This window comes from Tasmannia lanceolata, unplaced genomic scaffold (genome assembly GCF_043159265.1).
Source record: "Tasmannia lanceolata isolate RefF3 unplaced genomic scaffold, GAP_Taslan_0.1 ptg000008l, whole genome shotgun sequence".
Classification (NCBI taxonomy): Eukaryota; Viridiplantae; Streptophyta; class Magnoliopsida; order Canellales; family Winteraceae; genus Tasmannia; species Tasmannia lanceolata.
This window is the reverse complement of record NW_027518685.1, coordinates 55,340,912-55,361,613: the sequence shown is the minus strand read 5'-3', so window position 1 is coordinate 55,361,613 and position 20,702 is coordinate 55,340,912. Positions and strand designations below refer to the sequence as shown.

The following is a 20,702-nucleotide window of genomic DNA, read 5'->3' as shown; positions in this document are numbered from 1 at the left end:
GAAATCTTTATTGAATTTTCATACACGGAAGGGAAAAAAGGGTTGTTAAAGAATGGGAACGATAGGTTGAAGAAAGGGTTAACGAACAAGGGTGGTCAAAGATCAAGAATTTCCAAAAGGTTTTAATGGGCTGCTAAGTGGGTTTGGAATTAATGATATTTTCGGATGTTACTTTTTGATAAACAAAAGGGTGATGTGGAATGGGTTTCAAAGGTCTTGAATCAAGTAGACAGAGATGGTAGAAGGGGTTCTGGAGGAAGGTTTTGAATCGAGTACACAGAGATGCTTTGGTAGAAAGGGTTCTGGAGGAAGGGTTTTGGGGATTGAGATTAACAAGGTTGGGAAGGCTAAGAATAAGGGGTTCTGATCAAACAAGAAAATGGTGTATTGGTTAGACAACAAAGTGGAGGGCTGTTGTTACAAAAATTGGGGGTGTTGTTGCTAAGTCCTAGGAAAAAGAGGCTCGTTTCGAGTGAAAATTCTGGATGTATTTGGGTGTACTTGGCAAGGGTGGCTGGGCAACTAAATTAGAGGGAATATTGGGATGGACAGCTGATATGCAGGTTGCAAAGTTCAGCAGCTTTGGGTGGCAAAATTGATTGTGAAAAGGGCGTATAATTGGCATAAAAACTAGGAAAGAAAAAGGTACTGCGGATAAGTGCGGTTAAAAGATATGGAAAGGGTGATTTTGTTGCTATTCTGAACGATGTGAAACCCGACTAAACATTGGAATTTGCCTGAGGGCTGAAAATGGGGGATCGCAAAGTTAAGTTTAGGCTAGAAGATAGATTAGTGAGGGTTCTTGGTTTTTTTTTCCGTATGGTATAAAATCAAGGTTTTAATTCTCGGTTTCGGTTTCGGTCATCACTGAAACCGAAACGTTTCAGTTTCGGTACGAAATTTCGGACGAAATCTTGTAAAAATTTCACCGAAATTTTGTACTTCACCGAAACGTTTCACCGAAATTTCACCAAAACGAAACGTTTCGGCCGAAATTTCCGAAACGTTTCGGCGAAGTTTCGTACTTTTCCGACTCACTGTGAATTTCGTTTCGTTTTTCACCGAAACCGAAATATTTCGGCCGAAATGAAACGTTTCGGCCGAAATTTAAAACCATGCATAAAATCAGTCTTCGAGAAGGGTTTTAGGAGTCGCAGGTGGCTGAAAAGATAGGAAGTTTGGGGGGATTTATTGGGTCTTCAAAGATGGCAATTACATTGAGTTTGGGAAAGTATCTTGGGCCTAAATAATAGGAATTTTAAGGAGATTTTATACCCTTAGATCAACGGAGCCAGCGGCTACTTTTTAGGGACTTTTGGTTCAGTAAAGTAGCAGTGAATATGAGGCTAAAATTAAGGGAGATTACGGCTATAATTTAGGAGGTGTCGAAACAGAAAATAAAGGGGGTGAGAGTCGTTGTTAGGTGAGGCCGAGAATAGTGAAGTTAAGGGCTGGTGTGGATGGAAGGAGATGTGGTAATTATGATGGTTGTAGAATCCAACTTGAGAGCAGGTTTTGGAAAAAGTAAATACAGGGGTGTTCGGCCAGTTCTAAGGGCTGTTAGGATTGGATAGAACTCTATCGGCTAAAAGGTAAGGGTCATTATGGAAGGTTGGATCGGATGAATAAAGGAAGGGAAAAGGGGTTTGGGGGTTTTGTTGGTGATTCTAGATAGAAGGGCTGAGTTTCTTTTTTTTTGGGTGGATGGTGGTAGAGGTAGAGGATGAGATTTCTGGATGGAGTCTGGAAGTATAAAGATCAGGAAAACTTTTTTGTGCAGGAAATTCGCATCATAAATCCAAGCCTCCTTGATGGGTGTTTGCCGGTGCATGCAAGCGGGATCAATCCGAGGAGAGGCCTCACTCTAATACCAACAAACGCAGCGGATCAAACAGGAATCGTACCCAAAGCGTACGATCCAATAATTGCCCTAGAATCCACTAGGAAGAAGAAGAACCCTAGAATCCACTAGGAAGAGGAGAAGAAGAAGAGAGATAGAGAGACAAAAAGTCTTTGATATTATTCCATGATTGATTTTCTTTCACATACATGCTCTCATATTTATAGAAAAACAAGAAACTAAATCCTACTAAATCAATAATATCTCTTTCCCACTTGAGAGATCAAAACGGGAAACTAATGCTAGAAAAAGATAAACTTCCTAAAAACTAAGATACTAATCCTAGTAGAAAGAAAATAAAGAAATATGCTAATCTTAGTGTCCTACGTCAAAATCAATCTCTCATTCATGCAATCAAAATCTGCATCCAAGTTGTACTACACTTTCGCAACTAAACTTTCATAATATTGCATGCGATATAAATCAAGGGCTTTGCCATTAACACTTTTCAAATTGATAACCATACCACATTAAAAGCCATTTTGTACAGCAGAGGCTGCACAATATGTTCGACAGTGATTGACAGTTACTCAACTCAACTCAACTCAACAAAGCCTTTGTCCCAAACTAGTTGGGGTCGGGTCGGGTCGGGTCGGCTAAATGAATCCTTATAGAAAAATTTCATGAAGAAGGTGAAAGGAATCTACCCGGCTCTAATCCTGGCTCTAGTTGGGTTCTTCCACGTGAATCATTTTCTTCCATTCTATCCTAACAGTGATTGAAAGTTAAGGGGATGAAAAATCATAGTCATAATGGTGCATTGCTTAATTGTTTACCATTTTGTCGTTTATAAGTGTAATAGGGGGTTTATGTGGTGTGTTATTTATGTACTGTGTATGTTTCTCAGGAATATCACTATCAAAATGCAACCACGTCGTCAGGTTAGGGATAGGAGTGACAATATTGGTTGGCAGCATGGGTAGCCTATTGATGAATGGAGTAACACTTTTCCTACAGTTTGGGTTTATTTGAAGCATAAATTTATGTGGTTTTATACATTTTGAGTTTAAAGTGAACCTTAATAATCAAGACATGCTTTGTTGTGCATGTCACTAGGTGTTTGATTTTGTTAAACAATTATGGAGGGTTGTCTTGCTTGTGTGATGGTTTACAAGTGTGTACATTTGTGCTAATTCTAGCATCTTAAATTTCCATCATTTGTATGGATTGTAAGAAACTTCAGTGATTTTACAAGATTTCTACTGAAATCTATGACCGAACTGACATGTTTCCATTTCCATGGAAACTAAAATGTATATCGAAACTGAAATTTGAAAGCTTGAGCTCATGTGGCTGAAAACTCTGATGCTTGTGATGGTTTTACAGTTGATGAGCCTAGTAAGTTATGTGACAACCAAGCGGCTACTCATATAGCAAGTAATTCAGTACTTCATGAGACAAAACATATCGAATTAGATTATTATTTTATTCAAGAAAAGGCCTCAACTGAACAATTATATATTCCATATGTGAAGTCAAAAAATCAGTTGGAAATATATTTCATAACGCTATTCGTGAAGACTATTCCAGAAGATTTGTCCCAAGCTCTAAGTTGAGCATGGGTGTCATGTATGCTCCAGATTGTGGGGTGATGAAGCTTATTTCTATTGCTTATGATAAAAGGGTAGATTAGATATTTCTTGTTATTTCACTTGTCAGCAGCACATATGTAATATTCAGAAGGTTCTTTCAAGTAAAATATTAGAGAAAAGTTGTGAGGTTTCACCTTCTCTTTGTTTTCTCTCCTTGCTCCCTCTTCCCTTCTTTTCTCAAGCTCTATTTTTTATTCTCTTCCTACATTCTAACAATTTCAAAGCAAGTTAGGAATTTGTGCCACTTGACTCTTGTTATTTCACTTGTCAGCAGCACATATGTAATATTCAGAATGTTTTTCCAAGTAAAATATTAGAGAAAAGTTGTGAGGTTTCACCTTCTTTTTGTTTTCTCTCCTTGCTCCCTCTTCCCTTCTTTTCTCAAGCTCTATTTTTTATTCTTTCTCTTCCTATATTTTAACAATTTCAAAGCAAGTTGGGAATTTGTGACACTTGATTCTTCAAATTGGGGATGTGTGGGTGGTAAAGGGATGACAATAGAACTAATAACGTTGCATCATTTTATTAATTATATATTTCCTTCCCCACCCTTTACAAGTAGTTCACAGTTTATATCATTTAGTGTATCATAATTATATATATATATATATATATAGAGAGAGAGAGAGAGAGAGAGTATATAAATATATGTCTTAGCATGATATTTTGAGGAAAACTCCACCTCTCCAGTAATTCCATTCTATTTATTTCAATACTGTTTTCAATCAACATGCATTATAACAGAATAATCACATAAAGTAGCCCCTAGATGATACAAGTCATCTGACGAAGCAATGAGAAAAGGTAGGTTGAACTGATGGATGCGCATGCTTTTTCCAAATGCTAATTAGAAACCTTAATCAAGGAGAATATGTTAAAATCCAAGGTTGACAATTCCATGCCCATACTAATTCACTGTGGCCTAGAGAGCCTCAAATAGAAATAAAACTGAACTCAAATGCAAAATTCACGGTTTTGTAGGTTCCTTATTTACCTCAACTGAATTAGCCGTAATTTCTGTATTTCCAGCAGCTTTATTCTTTTTCTGGATCCCACCAGTATCCAAGTAGGCCAGTGATGGCCGAAGCTGCACAGCTGCATGAACAGGATTCAAGTGTAACTGCAAGATAAAGGAAAAAGCCTCTTACGATGCTTAACAAATAAACCTACAAAATAGTTAGAAGGCAAATACACGTAACGAGAAAAATATATGATCAAACTAAGTTTTAAAGAACCCAAGGTCAAGGCACACCCCTAAGAATTATTATCTACGTGGAACCTATACCTTCAATCAATTCAAGTAGAATGCAGTATAACCATGGGCTTTAAATAACAAGCCAACCGCAAGGTTCTAAATTTTGGTTTCGGTTTCGGTTTCGGTTGCCACAGAAATGGGAAACATTTCGGTTTGGTTGAAATTTTGATGGAAATCTTGTAAAATCACAAAAATGTATGAAACACATATGCAAATGATAAATTAAGATGAAAGTTCAGGAAATTCTAGAACGTATATTGTTATGGTACACTACTGATACAATTGGTTTTAGTATACGTTTTAGTTTCAGTATGCATTTCGGAGGGGATGGAGATGGAAAATTTTTCAATTGTTTCATGTATGGAAATTTAAAACCATGGCCTCTAGAACAAAAATAAACTAACGCTCAAATTGCCTTTAAATCTTCCATTAAAAAAAGGGCCTTTCAATTATAGTAGGCCTAATTGCATTTCAAGTAGCAGTAGGAGATCGACGTCAAATAAATGTACACAAAAACAAAAACAAATTCAAGCAAGATAGGGTAACTTGAACTACATAGTTGGAAAAAAAAACTGGACAGATTCTACCATAACCCAGCCAAAACTAAAGCATGCAAATATATGTTACCAAAAAATTACATGAAAATTGTCTAAATTGTACAAGAGTAACTTGCTAAACTCTATCCAAAGTGTTTCTATTAAGAATAACAAACAGAGATTCTCGAGTCAAATGAAAACAGTAAATTTAACCACGGAGAACAGCAAAGAACAATTCAGTTGTGTAACGATTATCCACTACCAATCCCCTTTCATTTGTAAAGATGTGCTATAGTTTGTGCTTAAGAAATAAATAAAAAAAACAGTAATTGCATATCTTTAACCATTCAAAAAAAAAAAGTAATTGCATATTTTTAGAAGCCAACAGGAGAAAGATTCAAGTTAATCAACGAGTATACCTTGTTTCCCACCAGAATCCCAACAGCATAGCCAGTCACAGAAGGTGCCTTGGACGATGACAGAGTCTTAAATAACACCAACAATAAAAAAAAACTCAGTCATATCTCAGGTTCAATTTGCATCCTTTAAATAGAAAGAGTATGGTATCTACAAATACTGACATGGCAACAAAAGCATACAACATTTTTCCTCCTGATGAAAACAAAATATTGCAGAAACGAAAGCATCAAGGTAAGTCCAAATTATGGGCAAATGATCCTGTTAAGAAGTACTCAACTCAACTCAACTCAACAAAGCCTTTGTCCCAAACTAGTTGGGGTCGGCTAAATGAATCCTTTAGAAAAATTTCATGAAGAAGGTGAAAGGAATCTACCCGGTTCTAATCCCGGCTCTAGTTGGGTTCGTCTACGCGGATCATTTTCTTCCATTCTATCATATCCAAGGTCATGTTCTCTGTTATGTTCCTAGCTATCAAGTCTTTGCTCACTGTTTCTACCCAACTTGTTTTCGGTCTGCCCCTACCTCTTTTTACTCCATCAATTTGGCATGAGTCGCCTCTTCTCACGGGAGCATCCAAAGGCCTACGTTGGATATGTCCAAACCATCTTGTTGGCACGTTGTTAAGAAGTACTATTTTCCATAATTGCAGGTAGTGCTTGACATGCTTAACATCAATGACAGTTGATGCATCCGTTCCGATGCCCATGAAATAGACAATAAAAATAAGCAAAATCAATTTTTTTTCATCATGAGTAAAATGCAATAAGAGAGGAAACCAAATAACTTCAACGTAGGATCTCACCTATTGCATGTCAGTACAAGCACAAGAAACACCCCTCAAAATGCTTCATCACATTTATTGACTTAGGTACAATGGCGATCGGGGAGGGAAAACAAAGAAAAAACATTTAGATTTATTAATTTAGGTACAATGGAAATTAGGAAATACAAGTGTAGCAGATCAGTAATATTTTAACCATTTTAAATATTTTAATGGTATTTTAGTTCTATCATTCTTTTTTTCCTTTTTTCTGATGACAAATAATGACATCATAGATGCAAGGATTTGGCACCATATTCATGCATCCACGAAATTGATAAATGGGTCATTTTTAATATATTATTATTTTTAAAAAAAATTAGTTCTTTTGTTTTTATGAATGATATGTAATATCATTTTCCACCAGAGCCATGCATCTATGGTGTTGATAGGCCATTACCAAGAACTTATTACATTTTTACTTGCTTTTCTTTTTTGGGTTTTTCCTTTTTGTAAATAATTTGTAGGACATTAAATTTGGCACTATACTCATGCATCCACGAAGTTGACAGTGGTGGTCTATTAATTAATTTTTACTCTTATTAATGTTTCTTAAGTTTACTTTCCCCTCCTTTATACTTTAATGTTAACAAACATAAAGAATACTTTGAATACGTCTTACCATTCAAAAAAAAAAAAAAAAAATACTTTGAATACGTCGATTAGAGCACCTAATCTATATATGATGTAAGGATTTTATAATTTGTGTGGTTATCTGTGTTGTTTGTTACTCTTATTTTACATATTTGGATATGTTTTTTGTTTTCTTCATGTTAGTGAGCCTCAACTTTTAGAAATATCTCTTAGTAAGGGGTCAACGTAAGGATCGGACTTCGAAGCAGTCTCTAAAGTTCGCCTTTATCAACACAAGGATCTGGCTTCGAAGCAATCTCTGGAGTTTGCCCTTATCCGAACGGATCTTGCAAGAAAATAGGATTTCATATTGAGCTCCAAATATAAGCTAATGGAATGGAATGGTTCCTACAAGCTTCCCCCCACCGCTAAGACCACACACCCCCCCCCCCACAACCAGGCATATGTCGCAAGTGGCAAAGGCCCTCACTTCGCGATTGGTAACAATTCGATGGGAAGAAGTGGAATTTGGAACTGTTGCTGACTTTATATGTAGGTTTAGGCATAACAAAGTTTGCACTGTCTTTTCGCACTTAAGCGCACTGCATGCCGTTGGTAACGATTCTACTATTGTGCCACAAATTCGCAAACTGGACTTAAGTAATGGGGTACTATTTCGTTAGGTTTGGGAAATTGCTGTGATTCTTCCTGAATAGACTCAATTCTTCAGTCGAGAGTCACTTTAAAAGTCTTACCTAAACTCTTCCGACTGAATAAGATAAAGCCTATAAGACGACCCTCAAAGTATAGAAATATCACTTCAACTACATTACCAAGTACAATTACGTAGAAAATGGTCTGTGGTTCAATGCAGGTACACCTATAGACAGTATGAAGGCATGATATGACCATATAGGGGTCCTAAAATATGTAGCTATAGACAATGTGAAGGCATAAACTATATTTTCAATAGCCATTGAACGGACAGAACAGCACTAGAACAAAATCCACGGCTTAGCATTATTTTTTATTTTCTTGAACAAGTAATTCCTTAGAAAAGAAGAAAATACAATAAGGCTAGCCAAGAACAAGCGGCAATATAAGAGGAATCCACAATTTAGTAACCAAAAGTGGTGTACCTATAATACTAAGGAACATGCCCCGGATACAATAAGCAGCTTAAATTAAAGTATTCATGTAACCTAGGTATCGGTACCATTATTTGGCACTTAGCAAAACAATAATTTAGCTCTGGGACTTTACAGGACCCAATAGTGCCAAAATCTAAAGTGCACTACAGGGACCATTTTAGATCTTTCAATGATATTAAATACTATTTGCTCCCATTGGCAGTTTCAACGAGTATTTTACTCCCTCCCTCCCTCTTTATATAAATATATGGGAAACCTGTTTGTGAGCTCGAGCTCATATAGCTGATATGAGCTCGAGTGCCACAAACACATGGGTCCCACATTTTTAGGGGTGATCCAAAGCATTGATTTGGAAGGCCCTTACATAGATACGGTGTGTACCAAAAATCAGGTCCATAGGATCATCCTAACCTATCCAAAAGTGGAGGGGAAAATGGACAGCCATTGTTTGTCGACAAATCTGGCCATTTTTGCCCTCCACTTTTGGAGGGGTTAGGATGATCCAATGGACCTGATTTTTGGTACTCACCCTATCTATGATGGGGCCTTGCAAATGAATGGTTCGAATCACTACAAAAAATGTGAGACCCACGTGTTGAGCCCTATATATATATATATATATATGAGGAAAATGATTGTGAGCTTGAAGCTCATATAGCATATATCAGCTTGAGGGCCCAAACACATGTGGGCTCACATTGTTAGGATGATCCGAAGCATTTTATTTGAAAGGCCCTTACATAGATAGGGTGTGTACAAAAAATCAGCTCCATAGGATCATCCTAACCCATCCAAAAGTGGAGGGCAAAATAGACAGACACCGTTTGCCACAAATCTGCCCATTTTTGCCCTCCTCTTTTGGAGGGGTTAGGATGATCCAATGGAGCTGATTTTTGGTACACACCCTATCTATGATGGGGCCTTGCAAATGAATGGTTTGGATCACCACAAAAAATGTGGGACCCATGTGTTTGGGCCCTCAAGCTCATATAAGCTATATGAGCTTCAAGCTCACAATCATTTTCCTATATATATATATATATATATAGAGAGAGAGAGAGAGAGAGAATAGAGTTGCTGCGCTCGAGCACAGAAACAAGGGGGTGGGGCCATTGGGGGGGTGATCCTAACCATTCATTTGGAACGCCCCATCATGGATGGGGGGCCTACCAAAAATCAGCTCCATTGGATCACCAATGGGTGTCCATTTGTGGGGCCAAAAATTGACAGATACTGTTTGTCCACAAATCTTTCCATTTTTTGCCCCACAAATGGACACCCTAAGGTGATCCAATGGAGCTGATTTTTGGTGGACACCCTACCCATGAAAGGGCCCATCAACTGAATGCTTTGGATCCCCCCCAAAATGTGGCCCCACCCTGTTTCTTTGCTCGAGCGCAGCTAAGCTTAGTTGTGCTCGAGCACGCAACTCTATTCTCATATATATACACACTAGTTGCAGTCTTGTGCGACGCACAGGGCGGCCCAAAAAAAAAGCTTTATAACTAAAAAAGAATGCTTTATAACTTCCTTTTTTTCAGAAAATTTCTGCAATCCAAATATGAAAAAAATGCTGATACCTCTGGTAAAAAGAGGGTTTGGACTTACTCTTATTCTCCATTTCATGCAATCATGCTAGAGTTTGAGCACATATTGACATTGGCGGAGAGATCCAACATATAGATAGATACCATATGCGTTTTGGAAATGCAGAGGTAGAGAGATCTTTAGAAATATAGCAACACGGGTAATATGGGAGAGGGATTTTAGGGATATGGGAGGAAAGAGGAAACAAATCGTTGATATTAGATAGGGTAGAGATAATGTAGGGATTCTATATTTCAGTATTCTATTAAGAGAGAGAGAGGGTGAGGTGGCTTTTGGAATTCTAATACGGAACCGACTTTTAGAAAATCTATATATTTATTTCGTTTTTAAATTTAGGTTGGAATTCTTCTCTTGCGCTATATTTATGGAGAGGAGAGAGAGAGAGTTAACGTTTTTTCTCTCTCGTATTAAGAGCCCTAAATGCGTTAAATGCGTTTTAGAGACTTAAAATATAGAAATACTAACAAATATAGAAAAAGCTTAATGCGGTATGCAGAGGGGGTGCCACGTGGCACACCCTCAGCATACCACATTCAGCTTTATGTATATAGATAGATATAGAACTAGTATTCAGGCCCATGCTATGCATGGGTGTAAAAAATGGTGGGCTTCACCCCATGAAAACATGATGTGCAAAAAAGTTGTCATAATTAAATTGGACAAATAAAAAAATATTAAATAAAACACTTCATTATATTTTGCTAGGTAGATAAAATGAAAAACCTGACTTTTATACCGTGTTTTAATTTGGAAAATATTACATTTACCAAATTTGTCCAGATTAAGTAGGAGACATGTGCAATACGTATGTGAGGGGGATATAGACGGAGAGGCCGAGAGGCTAGAAGGAATTAACAATGAGATATTGATGGAGAGCTAAAAGGAACTAAAAATGAGATATTGATGGAGAGGCTAAAAGGATTTAACATGGAGATCGATGGAGTAGTAGACCTTGAAGACATAAGGAAAAGTACAAATTAAATAATTTAAATAGGGCACTTAACATAGACACGCTTTTGTTGTTGGTAGAAAATACCTCTATGCTAAAAACTCTTACATCAAACTGAGTATCGACTATTAACCATTTACCCAGAAGCATTAATAATATAAATAAGGGAAATGATAATTACATCTTTTATGTGCCTACAACACTTGTGCTGCCTTAAAAAAGACAGCAGGCACTGATGGGGCACAAATACGGCTGCACGAGCAGATATCACCACGTGTCATCCATGCACGAGCAGAGCCCAACCATCATGAAGAAGGGTGTTGGAAAAGGGCAAAGACCACACATTCATGCCACGTGTTGCCCCCTCACCACCCAGGCCTCATCATCACAAATTAGGGAAGGAAATGGCCGCCAAAGCCACGCGCGCCGGCGAGGCAGAGGGACGGCCCAATCCTGCAAAGGAAGTTTTTTCCTCCATAATGATGAAAAAGGCCGCACACCCCCCTTTAAAAGGAGAGGGAAAGGAAGAAGAAGGAGGCCCTTTTTTTCTTTTGACCCCGGAAAGCAAGGAATTCACCCATCCTCCACCCCGCAACATCGAAAAAAGAGGCGAGGCAACAACAGAGGAGGCTAGGAATCCCATCCTGCCCTCCCTGCTAGTCCCCTCCGACTCACTCACACACGCACCCAGAAATGTCCCCGCGCACTGGCCCTGGTAACCATGGCCAAAACCTCCTCCCTTTCTAGCTGTTCTTTATATTGACTGGTCGAAGGATCTGACTTGGGTGTCGAAGTGGTCGTCCGGGACCCACCCCGGACCCCCTGACCCCCTTTTGTTTGTGATTGCAGACCCCGCGGAGGCCCTCTACCGACCGCGCGATCGCAGACCCGGATCCAGACGCCATCATATTGGCGCCATCCGTGGGACTCGTCGAGTAACTGAACGCCTTATGGCGATGAGAAACCACACCCAACAGCCAGAAACAGGGGTAATAACCAGGAGTCAGGCCCAGCGCGCACAAGCCAGCTCCTCAAGCTCCCAAGAGCGAAACTCACCGCCTTCGGACCAACCCCGACCCTCCTCCAGCACGCCGCAGATGGTCCCCACCATGGAGATGTTCAACGACCTTCGCAACAAACTACTCCAACGTTTGCCTCTCCCGGCTTCGAAAAAGCCCGGGACAACACAGGACCGGACAGAAGCCTACGACGAAGGCAACGAGGAACAGTCAGGGGAACGACATCCCCGGCGAAAGCGAGCACCGACTCGCAGAACGCCGTCCCCATCAACAAATAGCCCCTTGCCCCACGCAGCCGGGGGACATCAGCGAGGCAACAGAAGACAGGTTACTAACAGCCGCGCCCCCCCTGTCCAAGATACCCATCTCCGGGAACCGCCCTTAGCTCGGGCAGAAGAAGTTGCAACCTCGGCACAACCGCCCAGCTTGGATCCAATAGCAGACCTACAAAGGCAGATCCGAGAGGTAAAACTAGAAATGAAAAAACCCTACGCCCACGGCATCCTCGATGAGTGGGAAAGGGAAACAGCATCCCCGTTCACCTCAGAGGTCTTAAAGACCCCCGCAGAAGCAGGCATAGACCTCTCCCGCTTCGGTCTATACGACGGGAGCACGGACCCCCTCGAGTTCCTCCAGACTTTCAAGAGAGTAATGACGCTTCGAGGTGCGTCGGATGGATTCATGTGCAAAGCCTTTGCATCCCTACTAAGAAAAACCGCCAACGACTGGTACATGAGATTGGAGCCCGACTCCATCGCATCCTTCCACGAATTCGGGCGAAAGTTCAGCACAAGGTTCGCTAACAACCGCCTCCGCCATGATCCTGCGGACGCCCTCCTAGCCCTCCGCCAAGGTAGAAACGAGACCCTAAGAGACTTCATGTTGAAGTTCAACGCCGAATTGGCCCAACTCTCCAACATGGACGTCCAGATAGCGGTCGCCACACTAAAGCATGCCACCACCGATCCGAATCTTAAGCTGCACCTCACCCTCAAGCCCCCACGGGACCTACAGGAGCTTGAATCAAAGGCTGATAAGTTCGTCCGAGCAGAAGAAGCCTGCGCTCGAGAACAGAATCGGCCCGGCCCCGACGAGAGAAAAGGCGACGGCCGAAGGGCCATAAGGCCACGAACCGATGAAAGACAGACGGGCCGTAACCCTATCCCCGTCTTCGAAAGGCTGGGAACCGCCCCGCTAAAGTTCCCCCTCTCCCACGTTCTATCAGCTATTAGGGATTAGGGTCTCCTGACCCCCCCCAAGAAAATGGCCACAGATCCAAAGAAGAGGTCCGCCATGAAATTCTGCGAATTCCACGGGGACCACGGCCACGAAACAGACCACTGCTTCCACCTCCGCCTCCAGCTGGAAAGACTGGCCGAAGAAGGACACCTAAACCAGTACCTCAGGAGTCCCGACAAAAGCCCATGCGAAGCCCAGCGCCCGCTCGACGAACCCAGAGGTAGGCATCGGTCACCGAACCGCCGCCGGTCCACAAGCCGGCACCGATCCCCCAGTAGGCATCACCCTCGAAGCCGACGTCGATCCCGCAGCAGACACGACACGAGCCGCCACCAGCGCCCCCGAAAAGGCGAGCCCCCCGAACAGCCACAGGCTCGCGAGCAACCGCCTACCATCATAGGAAAAATCAATATCATCGCAGGCGGGCCCGCAGCGGGAGGGCCGACAACAGCCGGTCGGCGGGCATACGCGGAACGGGTATTCTCCATGGACATACCTTCCAAGAAGGCCCGAACAAATCCGCCCCATGAAAACCAGATCATCACTTTTTCCAACAAAGACCTCGACGGGCTACAAGTCCCGCATGACGATGCACTGGTCATCAGGCTAGTCATCGCCAACTTCGATATAGGAAAAATCTTGGTGGACACAGGAAGCTCCGTCAATGTGCTACACCTCGGAACTTTCGAAGAGATGAAACTGGGCAGGGAAAGGCTGGGACCCGCGGAATACTCCATCTACGGTTTCTCCGGGGCATCCGTACGGGTAGACGGCAAGATCGACTTGCCCGTGACTTTCGGGGCGTACCCCTTGCAGAAAACCATCCTGAGCACCTTCCTGGTCGTAGACATACCGTTCACCTACAGCGCCATCATTGGGCGCCCTACTCTCAGAGACTTGGGAGCCGTAGTCTCCACCCCCCATCTCAAGATGAAATTCCCCACTCCGGACGGAGTAGGAGAAGTCAAGGGACAGCAAATGATAGCACACCAGTGCTACGCGGCAAGCCTAAGAGGAACCAACGCCCCAGCCGAAAACTTCACAATCGGCAGCGAAGACCCTCGGCAGCCGGCTCGCGCCATCAGAGGAGAGCCCGCCGAGGAGCTAGACTCCATCCCCCTGACCCAAGATCAGCCGGAGAGACAAGTCCGGGTAAGTTCCATTTTAACAGGCCCTCTGCGAGACCGGATGATCAACTTCCTCAGAATAAACAAAGACATGTTCGCATTGTCCGCCAAGGACATGCCCGGGATACCCAAGGAAATGGCCGTCCACAAGTTGAATGTGAACCCCGCCCTTAAACCCGTCCGGCAGAAAAAGAGGAACTTCGCAGTAGAGCGCCAAACTCACATAAAGGCCGAAGTGGAAAAACTGCTACAAGCCGGATTCGTCAGGGAAATCCGGTATCCCGAGTGGCTGGCTATCAAACGTCGTGATGGTCAAGAAAGCTAGCGGAGGATGGCGGGCCTGTATAGACTTCACCGACCTCAACCGGGCCTGCCCAAAAGACCCCTATCCCCTTCCGCGCATAGACCAACTCATCGACGCCACCTCCGGACACGAACTCCTCACCTTCTTAGACGCGTTCTCAGGCTACAATCAGATCAAAATGCACGAGCCAGACATCCCGAAAACAGCGTTTATCACCGATCAGGGCGTCTACTGCTACACTGTCATGCCCTTCGGGTTAAAAAACGCAGGTGCCACCTACCAGCGGCTCGTGAATAAGCTATTCCAAATGCAGATTGGAAGGAACATGGAGGTGTATGTCGACGATATGCTGGTGAAAAGCCTGGAAGCCACCAGACACATCTCCGACCTTCAGGAAACTTTCGACACCCTACGACGAGCCCGAATGAAGCTGAACCCCGCGAAATGCGCCTTTGGGGTAACTTCCGGAAAGTTCTTGGGGTTCATGGTCAGCCAAAGAGGGATCGAGGCCAACCCAGAAAAAATCCAGGCCATCCTAGACATGGAACCCCCGACGACAGCAGTAGAAGTACAGAGGCTGGCAGGACGAATCACGGCCCTCGGCCGATTCATGCCCAAATCAGCAGAGAAGTGCCAACCCTTCTTCAAACAATTAAAAAACATACGGGAATTCGAATGGACCCCGGCCTGCCAAGAGGCCTTCGACTCTCTGAAGCAATACCTCCAGACACCGCCCGTACTCGCCAAACCCGAGCCGGGGGAAGAGCTATTTTTATATCTGGCCGTCAGCCCCACGGCAGTAAGCGCGGTGTTGGCCAAACAAAGCGACAAAAAGGAACACCATGTGTACTACGTGAGCAAGACTCTCCACGGTGCGGAAATCCGATATTCGAACATAGAGAAATTCGCCCTCGCAGTCGTCAGTGCCGCTCGAAAGCTCCGCCCCTACTTCCAGGCCCACCCCATAGTCCTGCTAACCGATCAGCCCCTCAGGAAGATTCTCCAGAAACCAGAGACCTCGGGTAGGATGGTAAGTTGGGCCGTCGAGCTGGGCGAGTTCGACATACAAGTCCGCCCAAGGCCGGCTATCAAATCTCAAGCCCTCGCTGACTTCATAGTGGAATTCACGGCCCCGGCCGAAGAACCAGCAACAATGGGGAGCAGCGAGGGCCCCACTGCGCACACGGTTTGCGACGACGGGATGCAGGACCCCTCGGCACAGAACAGCGAAACCCCTTGGATCCTGCACGTTGATGGCTCCGCCGGCAATAAAGGACACGGAGCGGGAGTGGTCCTCCACAGCCCAGAAGAGTTCACACTGGAATATGCCCTCAGGTTGGATTTCAAAGCCTCCAATAACGAGGCCGAATACGAAGCCTTACTAGCAGGACTAAGTCTAGCCGCGGAGCTCGGCGCAGGCAAGTTGAAAGTCTATAGCGACTCACAGCTTGTCGTTAACCAAGTAAACGGAACATACGAAGCCAAGGGCTTCAGAATGAAAAGATACCTCCACAAGGTAAAAGAAAAACTGCAGGGGATGGGAGAGGTAGAGATCCTCCAGGTGCCGCGAGACATGAACAACCGAGCGGATGCATTATCAAGAATGGCCGCCGAAGAAACCCATGACTTCGGCACCGTGCTCACAGAAATCCTGCCCCACCCCAGCATCGACGAGATGCAAGTTTTGGAGATTCCACCGGGGCCAAACTGGATGGACCCCATCATACAATACCTGAAAGACGGTATACTACCCGCAGATAAGCTGGAAGCCCGGCGCCTAACCGCAAGAGCCGCCCAATACGTGGTCCACGGGCACAGGCTCTACAAACGGTCATACACATGGCCGTACCTCCGATGCCTGGTGCCCTCCGAATCAGACTACGCGCTACGAGAAGTACATGAAGGGATCTGCGGAGACCATGGAGGTGGCAGGACCCTAGCCCAGAAAATCGTAAGGCACGGCTACTTCTGGCCCACGGTCCTTAGGGATTCCCAAGGAATTCGTCAAAAAATGCAGCCCATGCCAAAGGCACGCAACCACCCCCCACCAACCGGCTACACCGTACACCGCGATAGCAGGACCCCTGCCCTTCGCCATGTGGGGCATGGATCTACTCGGACCATTCCCCAAGGCCCCCGGGGGGCATACGATGTTATACGTCGCCATCGACTACTTCACCAAGTGGGTTGAGGTCAAAGCCGTGGTGAAACCCAATTCCAAAGCGACGGAGAAGTTCTTCTATCACGACGTCGTTTGCCGTTTCGGCATTCCAAAGACCCTTGTAACAGACAACGGTCCCCAGTTCGCAAGCGCCGAATTTGGCAGATTCTGTGATAGCCTAAGCATCAAACACCGTTTCGCCTCCGTAGCACACCCGCAGGCCAACGGGCAGGTCGAGGTAACCAACGGGATTTTGCTACAAAGTCTCAAGAAGAGATTGGGAGAAGCCGGAAAAAACTGGCTGGACGCACTCCCTAGCGTCCTCTGGGCCTATCGAACAACACCACGGACCGCAACTGGAGAATCCCCTTTTAACTTAACCTTTGGGACCGAAGCGGTCATTCCGCTAGAAATTGGCCTCCCCAGCTTCCGCACCGCGAATTACGACGAGCAGGGAAATTCCGAACTCCTCCGGAACAACCTCGATCTCGTGCTCGAGAAAAGAGAGCAAGCCCTCCTCCGAACCGCCTCCTACCAGCAAAAGGTGGCACGATACTACAATGCCCGGGTAAAAAAGCGCTCGGTAAAGCCCGGAGATCTGGTGCTACGGCGTGCAGAGGTATCAGACCCCCGCAACACGGGTAAGCTCGCACCCAAATGGGAAGGACCGTACAAAGTCGTTCGAGCACTTCGACCCCGGGCCTACCAACTAGAACGCCTCGATGGGACCCCGGTCCCTCGCAGTTGGGGCATGGACAACCTCCGAAAGTTCTATCAGTAAAACGACAGGATAAGTTCCGTGCCTTTCTTTTAAAAATATGACAAGTGTTTTGGTTTCCTTTTTGTGTTCTAGCAGCAAAGATGTATTCTTGTCAGCAAATTAATGGAAAAGCACTTCTACAAAAGCAACGTATATCTCCACTTTCTGGCCCACGATAAGTGAGGGACCCGAAAGAAAACAGGGAGTGAGACAGAGGTAACATCGGGGCCGATCCCCCCGAGAATACCCTAAAACGCTCCCCATGAAAAAAAGACCTCCCCCTTTAAGGGCAGGCGGGACCCATTAACCCCGAACTGATCATTCGAGGGGAAGATAGTCCTCCCATAAACAGACGCCCTACGGGGTGCACTAAGAACACTCTCACCAACACAATTCGCAAAGGCCTGAGGACCTCAAAAACCTCGCGGCGCATCGTGTATATGCAGAGATGTCAATATGGTTACACAACAAACAACAAAAAATAGGTAGTTCAACGTTATTACAGACCAAATAACCAGGAACATTGAAAGAAAAGAGCAAGCCCCCCGAGGCATTCACAACATCACTGGGCCCCCCTCGGAAGTCTCGGCAACTACGCGATCCACCGGGGCGGCCACCTCCTCTCCTACCGGCTCCGCCACCTCCGCCGGTGCCGGCAAAGGATCGACCTCAGACTCATGCATCAGCTTATCGAGAGGGAAGGAGGGATCGACCTCTTGAACCCGCCGCCGGCATTCAGCAAACGCATCAATCTCAATATCCACGCTGAATGCAGCCGCAGCCTTAAAAAACTCCGCAGAGTCGCGCCATTCCTCCCGTGCCTTCGCCAATTCCCGGGCATGAGTTCGCCGGGCCAGCGCCAACTTTTCCGACGCACGACTCCTCCCCTCCACAGTTACCCGGAGATCTTCCCGGAGTTGAGCAACAATGTCATCAAAGGCCGCTCTCTCCGCCCGGGCTCTGCCCAATTCCTCACGTAACTGCCGATTTAGCTCCCCCACAGCACTTATCTCAGCCTCATCCTCAAGAAGGCACTGCACCATCCTCCTGGCATAACTTTGGGACTGCAAAAGGCAAGTTATCAGGAAAATTCCAACATACAATCTCGAAAACAGCAAGGAGAGAAAAATACCATCAACCCATTACTTACGCAGGAAGTTGATTGAAAATACTGAGCCCCCAGGGCCCTACGATCATAGCCCTTCAGCTCAGCCTCGTCACAGGGAAGGGCAGTTGTCACCCCTAGCTCCACCCCAACCCGGGGATTCGCAAGAACGCTGTCCTCTACACCAATCCTCCAGCCAGGCTTAAACAGTTCCCCTCGCATCTGGAAACTTTGTGGGGGAAGCTCCGCCCGCTCCAGAAGAAGCTTGGTCATTACCGCCCCTTCCATCCGACTTGGCACGTCCTCCGTAAAGATTGAAGGACGCGCCACGCTGCTGGCGACCCTCCTGGCAGGATGCTCAGACCCCGGGGGTGAGGAACTAACCGGCCCCTTCTCTCCAACCGCTCGACCAGAGGGGCTGGAAGGCATAGATGTTGGGAGCCTCGCTTGCGACCGACCCAGCCTGGCCGCGGCCATAAAGTCAGAAGGAATTTTCTTCCGGCTCGACAAGCCCGTTGTCACCGCCGCAACCTCCTTCCCCTTACCAATGTCACCAGAAGAAGACATCTCTCATGCCACAAACAAGAGAATAACAATCGCTCAAAGCAAAGGAAAACCAAAACAAAAAAAAAGAAGAAAAGAAAAAAAAGAGAGAGGAAGAGGGGAGGGGCTCACCACGATAGCTGGCTGAACTCTCCCCCGTTCCCTCGCCCGTACAACGGACCCTCCTCTCCACAGCTCCCACCAAGCCAAACCTCTTCAGGCTCCTCTCCCACCTAAACTCGGAGACGTCAATAGCCTCCCCAGAGGCGAGCTTCCCCAAGTCAAACTTGCTATAGTCAGACTCGTCAGGAAGGGACTTCCTCCGCCACTCAACGGAGCGCCTCCAAGAACGAGGAAAATCCCAGCCAGCGTCCGATGGAGGGGTAACAAACACATACTCCTCCTTCCACTTCTTGATGGACGAAGGCAAGTTCACTGCAATCTTCACCTGAGGACGCTGGGTCAGATAAAGCCAGCTGTCCTCCCCCTTCACCAACGGACTGAGGGCCACGCAGGCCCGGAGCAGCGGAAGGGTGGACTGAACCTTATGAAGACCCGCCTTGGCCACAAAGGCCAGGAGTGTGCGCCAACTATTAGGCGCCAGTTGGGAAGGAGCCACCTGGTAGAACTCGAGGGCCTCTATTATAATGTCCAAGAGCGGAAACCTAACCCCCGCCCGGAAAGCTTCCACGTAGAAAGCTACCTCTTCCTCCGTGGTATCCCCACACACCCCTTCCACAAAGGAGGGGACTCTAATCCCATAATCGTCGGGGATACGGAACTCACTCCTAATTTTCTCCGCCGCCCCTTTTTCCAAAGTGTTCCTGAAACACGCCACCCGGCCGGGACGAATAATGGCGCCAGGCCGAATGTCCCCAATCTCCGCCCCACGAGCATAAGAAACTCGAGCCGGAGATTCCGAAGTAGCGGCCCCCACCGACGACCCGGAGGTCCCGGAACTGTCCCTCAACTCCGTCGGTTGTCGCACATCCTCAGCGACGCCACTCCCACCCTCTACAGACAACCGCCTCCTCTTTCTCACCGGAGCCCTCTCCACCACCTCTACCGACGCGGAAGAAGGGCTCTGAGGCACAGTAGCAACAGACATCTTAAGCTATGAAACAAAGACACAGAACTCACCGAGCGAAGCGTGGACGACGAACAACGCGTAGAAGAATCGCCGCGGAGAAAAACCCGTTCTAATCGAGGAAGACGAAGGAATAAAGTAAAAAATGAAATCCCCAAAAAGGCTTTAAAAAGGGCTAGGGTTTTGACACCTGTCGTTCGAACTCCCGCCCTTTCTAAGTCGATGGGACGCGCACACGTGGCGCCGATTGAGAAACCCAAGGCAACCGCCATGAGTCGAAGCGCCATACGGAAAGGACGTCTCTACCCCTACCCACGACATAACTTCCCCAGCAAGCCATCCATACACCTCCGCCAGATGGACAAAACTGCGTTCATAAAGAAAGGGCTCGGACCCCGTCACAAGGGCCCGACATACCCTTCCACAAGATGAAAAAAGGTACGACTAGATATCCCATACAAAATACCACCGGGCCGAAAATATCGAACGCAGCGACAAGGGCTCAGAAATGCGCGAGAAAGCAAGCATGTAACAGAAAAGCAAACACGAAAGG

General features: G+C 45.7%; 1 protein-coding gene across 6 annotated transcripts in view; it reads right to left on the bottom strand.

Moving 5' to 3' along the window:
- The window catches only part of LOC143885364 (SIN-like family protein), a 115,511-nt gene that overhangs the window by 69,296 nt on the left and 25,513 nt on the right, over nt 1–20,702 (bottom strand). For all 6 annotated transcript variants that reach the window (XR_013253248.1, XR_013253250.1, XR_013253247.1 and 3 more), the window contains exons 5-6: nt 5,703–5,768; nt 4,487–4,612 (exon numbers count right to left, since the gene is read on the bottom strand). Coding sequence is in view for 2 of the 6 variants with exons in the window: in XM_077389504.1 (XP_077245619.1) it covers nt 4,487–4,612; nt 5,703–5,768 (192 nt within the window). In the remaining 4 variants the exon portion in view is untranslated. The remainder of the gene's footprint in view (nt 1–4,486; nt 4,613–5,702; nt 5,769–20,702) is intronic.